At 33.9% G+C, this 9,271-nt stretch overlaps 1 protein-coding gene across 1 annotated transcript; it reads left to right on the top strand.

Moving 5' to 3' along the window:
- Positions 1 to 1,840: 1,840 nt before the first annotated feature.
- Positions 1,841 to 4,953, top strand: LOC138313928 (exosome complex component RRP40-like). Its single transcript, XM_069254164.1, has 3 exons — positions 1,841 to 2,080; positions 2,727 to 2,881; positions 3,819 to 4,953. The coding sequence occupies exons 1-3, from the start codon at positions 1,856 to 1,858 to the stop codon at positions 4,030 to 4,032; spliced, it is 594 nt and encodes a 197-aa protein (XP_069110265.1). The 5' UTR covers positions 1,841 to 1,855; the 3' UTR covers positions 4,033 to 4,953.
- Positions 4,954 to 9,271: the final 4,318 nt, after the last annotated feature.

The following is a 9,271-nucleotide window of genomic DNA, read 5'->3' as shown; positions in this document are numbered from 1 at the left end:
AATAAAGGATATGCTTTTTATGGAATGAACCTAATATGTTTAACGGTATTTGTCAAAAGAAGAAGTATTCTCTCAATATTTTCAACTCTGTTTTTTTTAGAACAAAAGATATCATGTACAAAAAGTAGGTCACTGACCTATATTTTGACATTTGAACTACATCCAAGAAAACTAATTACTAGGCACTATCTCATAAGAACTTCATGTCTTAAACATTGGTTCACATACATTATTATTTGATATATATAATTGCCCATCCCAAAAGATGTTTTGTATGGCAAACTGAAGTGAAAAAAAAATCAAAAATCTTTGATGGCCATAAAATAATTCCAATTTCCAAAAATTGATTTATATTCTAAAAGCATTAATATCACATGTGGCCTCAGACCACAATTACTTTCACTGTATGTCATACCAAAGAAAAATGCAAATTACCTAATTTTAAAATTTTGAAAAGAATTTGATTCAACTAAAATAAAATTAAGCTATTTATTCTTAAGCCGCAGTCGAGTTAGAAAGTGTCCCAAAACCTGTTTGTTTTCAAGATATTTTCACATACGTGCCACAAACCTACAATGTTATAGAAAAATCCGGTGGTCTGAGGCCATGTCATAATACAACACTACATGTACTACAGCTCACTTCAACATATTACACAATTGAATCATGAGCAGCTAGTTATACTACTGTTTCCCGTAATGATATTCCTATAAGTGGTGGGTCGATCATCAGATATAATCGATTGACGACTTTTTAGAGCCTTCCGATGTTGATGATCGGTTCTTGTTTCCGGTAACCGATTAATCGGATAAAGTTCTCGGCCAGGGGACAGAACCCAGAGCCTTCCTCACAGGGGCGAATGCTGATCATGAACTCAAGGCTAAAAGTAAGGCGGTGCCAAGGGAGGCATTAGGAAAGATAAAGTCAGTTAGGAAGAAGAGAAAAGATAAGATCCTAAATTTAGTCGCCTTTTACGATCGTGCAATAAGGGCAGCAGGTACAATTCTTACGCCCTACCTGCAGGACCAAATACCAGTATACCACAACACTACTGTAGTATAGGATTATATCAAATATAGTGTGCAAGTTCATGTAAGTGGTACTTAAATTAATAAATTAACAAAAGTGAGTTAGGGTTTCATATTGATATACAGTTTATATACAGTAACAGAGTAACACAATATCAATAATGATGTAAGCTATATATGAAAAATTTATAGCAAAATAAGTGAGAAACATGCACACAACAAACTAAGCAACTTTTAGTAGTTTGGGGGCAATCAAATAACACTGCGGTTTGTTGTGGAAGATATTCTTGTAACCGATTAAATAATCGGTAAAACGACATCGCCAGCATTAACCTATCCGATCATCGGATCGGTTTGAATCCCCAACCAATGTCCCACCACTAATTCCTATAATGAAACATTTTAGTATTTAGCTAATGATATTTGTATCGATGAACTTTAACAAGTAAAACTTAATATATGTACTGATTCTTACCATTCAATTAATGACTAGAACATAAATATTGAATACTAGTATACATGACTACCTAAAATATAGAGCTGTCATTGATATGAATTTTAAGTATCGATATATTGAAAGGAAATTATCACAATGTATATATACATGTATGTAAATATACACCTGTTTCCTCTTACTTGTTATTTCATAAGGGAAGGACATGTTACATAGTACTCCATTGTCTAAATATCAAGTTCACACATGGTACATGTAAAAATACTTACCGTATGTTGAACCATCTGAAAGCAAATGTCTTAAATATAATGTTCATGATCTAAACCTTAACTATTCAGAAATTATTGAAAATTTGGCTTGTTATTGGTGAGAGATGTTCTTTATTCCACAGTACAAATCTAATTTACAATATGGCCCTGCTTTAATGTATATACATTTATTTCCACAGTACATACCTGTTAGAGGAGACACAGTCCTCGGCATTGTCACAGCCAAAGCTGGCGATATATTTAGAGTAGATGTTGGAAGCAGTGACCAGGCATCTTTACCCTACGTGGCTTTTGAAGCTGCAACCAAAAGGAATCGACCTGATGTGAAGGTAACCTCCGCTTTATCTAGTGTCTTATATTCAAATCACACACTATCTTTGTGTAACCTCTTATATTTGAATCACATACTATCTTTGTGTAGCGTCTGATATTCGAATCACATACTATCTTTGGGTAGTGTTTTATATTCGAATCACACACTATCTCTGTGTAGTGTCTTGAACCTCTAATCACATGCTATACCTAATATAAATTATGCTAAAATCATTTAAAACTAACAATAAGAGTGGGATTGCTTTAGAAGTATACAACTTGGCTATTTCATTTGCAAATTACCTTGTAACTATAATCAAGTGAAAAGTATGAAAACAATATATACAAAACCCTGCTTCTAAGGAATTATCTCCCTTTACTTATTTCTCTCCCCCCTTTACCATGTACTATTTTACCAGCTCTTATTAATGAAGGAGAAAATTAATTTTATTTTATCCAATGATATTTGATATCAAGTCCTAATTATGTACATAAATTTTATTATAACGGAAAAAGAAATTATAGAATGAATAAAAAAAATCGAATTCATCATTCTAAATAGAAAGCGATGTTTAAATTCATTATACTTAATTAAATCAACTTCATATCCATCATCATGAATTACAAGCAAATTACAGTGTTTTCTTTGTTTGCCTGTTGTAGGTTGGAGATATAGTATACTGTAGGTTTGTGGAAGCTAACAAGGATATGGAGGGAGAGGTTGTGTGTATAGACAGCAGTGGTAAGAGTGGCGGACTTGGAGTGATCGGAAGGGATAACGGATACCTATTCCAGGTCCCCATCAACCTCACACGCAAGTAAGTAGGAGTTGGAGTTCATACAGACTCTCAGAAAAATTGATTAGATTGTATTAATTCAGCTACCGTTACCTGTAAGTGATTAAGATCGGGTTATCTCAGTCATGGGCTAAGATTTTGTAACATAATCCCGACCAAGGCATTAGCCGAGGTTGGGATGTTACAAAATCTTAGCCCGAGACTAAGATACCCATTCTCGATCACTTAAAGGTAATAGATTTTTTTCTCACGTCTCAAATATATATAATGAAACCCATCTAAAAACAGTTGGCTTTCAGAGTGTAAAATTATCCCGTCTTGGGCCTCCTGGTTCAATACTGATTAACCATTTCATCTGCACATCAAATTTTAGTCATTCCGCTTAAAACTATAGTTCGGGAATATATGATGATCAGTCGCTACATACTGTTTTAATGATTAAAAACAACAACCAAACAATTCATGGTAAATGTCTGAATGTCCGAAGCGTGTGACATCACCAATTCGGACCGTTACATGAATGGGGTAAAATTCCACCAGACAGATCGAACGAGATAGAAAAATCTAGCACTGGGTATCAAGTGAGATTTCCCTGTCCGTGATGCGAGAAATTTTTTATATGCTACTGTTGTATACAGTCTTTGACTATGTACTAAAGAAGAATGTATATTGTATATTGTTTTCCTAAATGTTGAGGAATTATTCAAAGATTAAACTAATGTTGGGTGCATCTGTCTCTCTTCCGTCCATTGCTTCGACTGGTAATTCTAAATGACTACTTCATAAAACCATCAGGCCTAGATATTTTTGATGTTTGGCCTGTAGAATGCCGGGATGAAGGACTACCATGGTCTTTATTCAAATCAGGTCATTGGACTCTATCTCATGAAGAGGTGTTTTACATATATGTCCTGCAGTATAAACGTAATGCTGATAAAATGATTGATTTTGATTTCAGGGTGCTCAGTCCAGACTGTGACCTGTTTAAGTGCCTTGGTAAGAGTATGCGCTATGAGACGGCTGTGGGGATGAATGGCCGTATCTGGGTGAAGGCTAAGACTGTTGTGGAAACTATCGCCATTACCAACGCTATATGTGCTTCAGAGTTTATGACAAACACTCAAATTAAAAACATGTGTAAAAAACTAGCTGACTCCCTCGCAGGTTATTGAGTCCTTAAAAAGTGCTTACTACTTTCTTGGAAGGATTCTTATCTGTATTTGGAGAAAAAAAAAAAAACAATCATAAACATTTACATGTATAATAATTGAGAAGAATCTGAAATGTTGAAAATCTTAGATTGGATTTCAAAGTTTTGTCAGATTGTATGACTCTTACAGGATTATGGGTGTGACATTTATTTGCAAGTCATTTCTCAACAGGGGTCTTAATTTATTGCTTGTTGAAATGTTTCTTCCTACAATAAATCACTGGTTAAAGTTTTATGATCAATTTTATTATAGCTAGCATTAAAAACTGAAAATCATTCAGGCTACGCAGGTAGTAGGGTTTTTACTGGTAACAATTTAATAGAAACTATTTGTTTGATGTCACTTCTCTCACAACCTTTATACTTAGGTATCTAGAACAGCAATGATACTACTAATACACACAATACTGTTGTATTAATAGTCACGGTTTCATAGCAACACGAGTACAATAAAACATATGAATAAGTCTTCATGTAATATCAGTTCTCGGCTATTATCATTAATTACCATACCTATAGTGTGGACAACAACAGGAACTTGTATACAGTTGTAGATCAAATGGAGCTGAGGCTATTGTAACAGGATGAATCACATGATCTACTGGAGTGTAAATGAGTGTGTTCATTTGTGTAGATGATTATCATTATGTATGGATGGTAACATACACAGAGAAATGGGAGAATATGTTTAACCGTTATTTGTGTATAACTGAGTAATATGTTTAACTGGTATTTGTGTAAAAGCTGTATACTTGGTTTTTTTAATGGAGAGAAAGTTCTGTTTATGATTGGTAGTTTAGTATGTGTGTGTGTATGTGTGTGTAAGATGAGTTATTAAAGTGTTGCTAATGATGATGACTTTGAAATAAATATGTTAACTGATTCTACATTTTCTGTGTGATTATTTTCTCCATATTTACACTCCCTTGTCAATATTTCTATGTAAACCAAGTCCGACCAATCTAATTTGACGTTTCTCAAGCAATAAATGACATTTAAAGTGTGACAGTTATGGCGTCACTAATGTTGACAAGGAAACATCTACTGATCACCCTAAAAATAGTGGCTCCACCTTCTACGTTGAATCATTTCATTTTGTCCAGCATCATCCAGTGCCTCCAAAAGATGTTATACACTGAATTGAGTCTGTAGATGCATGCTGGGATGAATAACCTTGACCATTCACGGTCTGAGCATGTATAATGCTGAAAGGGTTACAACGTTTGTTCACATGAATTACTTGACCTTCATTTAAGTCAGAGAGGCCAAATAGGTTAAAAAAAATTATACAAGCTTACAGTAATTGTTACAAGCAACACACATCCCCTGCCACCAATTACATTTTCTAATCAGGTAAGTTGTTATTATTATTGTTTAGTTATGTTATCATTATATAAAGTTCGAACAAATTATGTATATTGAAGTTAGTAATACTGACCTTTGTAGTTAAAGAGACAATTCACTCAGGCAAATTCTTTTACATAACCAATAAGCAAACTATAGCATAAATGTATTGTTCTACATTTCTTATGAAACATATAACGTAAAACATTGACAAATTCCACAACATTGTTAAGTATTTTAATTAATATCGTTGAAATATCAAATCGTTGATCAATACGATTAAGCAGGTACAATATTAACTCTGTACCCATACCCGAGCCAAAGTCACGCACGTTAAACAAATGAACTACATAACCACTGAGAAGGTGATAAAATGATTTTTAGGCAAGACAATTCACCTAATAAGGTAAACACACTACTGTCAGAGCGATTTGAGCAGTTCTAGCCAAAAGTTGCATTACATTACGAGCAAGGGACAGGGTTCGGCATACAAGAAGTTCGACCACAGTGTGCAATGGCGGACAGCGAGCAAGTTTGAATATTTCACACACGTGTCACCACCATAGGCGTTTCAGGCATATCACAGTAAAACTGACTGATGTAATTTCCATTAGAAGTTGTTTTATCTGATATATATACAAATTTTAATGTTCTCTTAGAATGAATTGTCCCTTTAAGATCTGTGTATAATTTTAGAATGTTGTGGTGAGTAATAGGTTTTGTTAAGATCTCTGTATAATTTTAGAATGTTGTGGCGAGTAATAGCTCTTGTTAAGATCTCTGTATAATTTTAGAATGTTGTGGTGAGTAATAGGTTTTGTTAAGATCTGTGTATAATTTTAGAATGTTGTGGTGAGTATTCGAGTTTGAATATTTCACACACGTGTCACCACCATAGGCGTTTCAGGCATATCACAGTAAAAATGACTGATGTAATTTCCATTAGAAGTTGTTTTATCTGATATATATACAAATTTTAATGTTCTCTTAGAATGAATTGTCCCTTTAATCTTTTGACCCCCAAATCAATCCCAAACTCTATTTTATCAGTTGCTATCATTGTATGAAGTTTGAACAAATTCCGTTGACGTATTCTCAAGTTATCACCCAAAAAACTAAAATTTGTGAATTACAATGTACTTTATTTTTAGTAATACTGACCTTTGTAGGTGACCTTTTGACCCCAAATTCAATCCCGAACTGTATTTGTTCATTTTTCTACCATTGTGTGAAGTTTGATCAAAATGTTTTCTCAAGTTATCGTTTGGAAACTAATATTATGTGAAACAGGTGAAACAACAATCTATTTTTAGTAGCAGTGACCTTTGCAGTTGACCTTATTGACCCCAATTCAATCCCAAGCTTTGTTATTTCCTATTTTACCATTGTATGAAGTTCTCTGGTTTCACCGGCAAGAGACTAAATGCAATCTCTCATTGAGCAAGAGGCCTTGAGAGCTGTAGAGCTGTATGAGGCGTTTACACAGTTTGCTCAAATTAATGACCTTTGCATTCATTTAAGTAATAAAGGTCAGATGTGTAGCATGTTAAAAGACATGCTGGCAAATTTGGTGCAAGTTTATTTACCAGTACATGACAGGTAGAAACGTGGTGAAAATTGAGACAATAGTTTATTTTGAGTTCAAATTAAGGTCAAAGACATTCTTCAGAACAAATAAAGTTGCTTTTTTAGCAGGGTCATTTTTGTCATTTTAATGACATCAATATCATATTTATTAACAAATTAATATTGCAATAGTTACAATGTATAATAATCTATTTCATTTTCAGAGGGTAGTCCTGGATAGTCACCTACTTGTATTCATAGTTTTAATTAAGAATTATATATAAGGCCAAAAAAATAATATGTCTGTTTAGAGTTACATTGGCAAAAAAAATAGGGTTGGTAGGTCGGCATGGTTTTTTTTTTTTTTAGTGTCTTTCACTCTAAAATAATGGCTGGAACCGGAGTCTGAGATCGAAGTCGCAACTTTTAATTTTTTTTCGTAGAAATGTGGAAACAAAATTTTAGGGGTCGGGGGTAAAAATTAGGGTCGGTCGGATAACCCTAAACAGACATAAAATTAATCTGTCTTAGGACTTACTAACACCATTTTTTTTCTGTGCCCCTTTGACGTCCTATACTGGTCACTTAGACACACGACAGATGACTGCGACATACTACAGACATTTTGAATTAGACAAACAGACTTGAACAAGCAACTAGAATCTAAGCCTGCATGTTAGTATTCGCGGCTCAGGATTCACAACCTGCACATGCCCAAGTTGGTATACAGATGCATACCTCCTCTTCGGTTAATATCCATTACATATCCCATTTATCCATTTTGGCACGATTTATCTGAACACTGATTTCACTTGACGTTGATATAAAAAGATCTAATTATATATTTATAATATTTTATATATTATTCATTATATTAAGAAATATGTAATTTGTCATCAGGTGTACTCACCTGGATGTCCTTATCCCGATATTTATTTTATAACGAATCCCTTTGTATATCTTTTACCTTATGTTATAGAATATTCTTGTTTTGACCTTGGTAGGTTTGAACCAACACTTTATATAGTATCGGCACCTGTATAAGTTTGTATTGTGTACGTGCCCCAGGCAGGTGAGATATGTTTTATAATACCAATAGTTTGCCACTGTTATATACGTAATGTTCTACCATTATATTTTGTAAATGTAAATCCATAAACAGTTTGATATATCAACCTGTTCGTTAAGATAATTATATAATTGTTTGTATGTAATATGTACATACCTATCCTAATATAATGCAATAAGTATTGTCAGTAATGTGTGTCAGATGGGTATACTTTCATTATAGCCATATTATGTACATGTATATGTATTTAATTCTCTGAACTAATGTTTTGATATTGTTACAGGGTGCGTGAGAATATTGTTGTTCTGATTGTGACGTTCTATAAGGATAAAGGACTTGCAAGGTTAATCAGTGTTCTCGTATTAACCAACCCCTTGCGACACTTTCACAAGACTTTAATGAACAAGAAAATTCAAATTCTTCACAAACTGCATTTTACTGTATAATTTAAACGCTGAAATAATATCACAAAGATGCCTTCAGATATTCCCATCTTACGTTCTTCATTTTACTTAGTACCACTTACATATATACCAGGGACTCACACACACATGCATCAACAAACACCCTATTATTGCAAATAAACAAAGAGCAGGAGAATCAATAAATTCACAGAAGCATTTTTGAAGATTAACACTATTGAATTCTCCATCAGCTTGATTTTGTTCATCTTTTTAAACATCCAAATAACAGTCTCGTTATTTTATCTATTCAAAACTGTATTTATAGTAAAACAACCATTAGCCATCCTCGATACTCCAGGGTTCCGATCACTTACAATCTCTACAACCCTGAAATATATCATAGTAAAACTGGAGACAACAGAACAGTGCAGGTAATTGTCATTTGATGTACATCAAAAGAGCCGTATAACGGTACAATGTGGTGTGTACATCCAAAGAGCCGTATAACGGTACACTGTGGTCGACTGTATGGCTTTGATGTTAGGCGTCATTCTCTTTGTAGTCTTCAGAGGAAATCTTTGCCGGCCTGTAATTGGTCAAATTTTTTCCGCTGAGCAGACACGAATTTTACTATGAGATAGTCCACGGGTGTAGAGATAGTAAGTGATCGTAACCCCTGGAATATCAAGGATGACCATAGTATAGCCGGTGAAATGGATGTGTTAAGTCTACCAATTTTGTTATACATGTAATCATGGTATCAGACATGAACAAGTTCTGTATAAAAACTTACAAACATTTAAAAAGTCTGAAAAATG

The sequence above is a fragment of the Argopecten irradians genome, unplaced genomic scaffold (assembly GCF_041381155.1).
Source record: "Argopecten irradians isolate NY unplaced genomic scaffold, Ai_NY scaffold_1072, whole genome shotgun sequence".
Lineage (NCBI taxonomy): Eukaryota > Metazoa > Mollusca > Bivalvia > Pectinida > Pectinidae > Argopecten > Argopecten irradians.
This window is presented reverse-complemented; position numbering and strand designations above follow the sequence as displayed.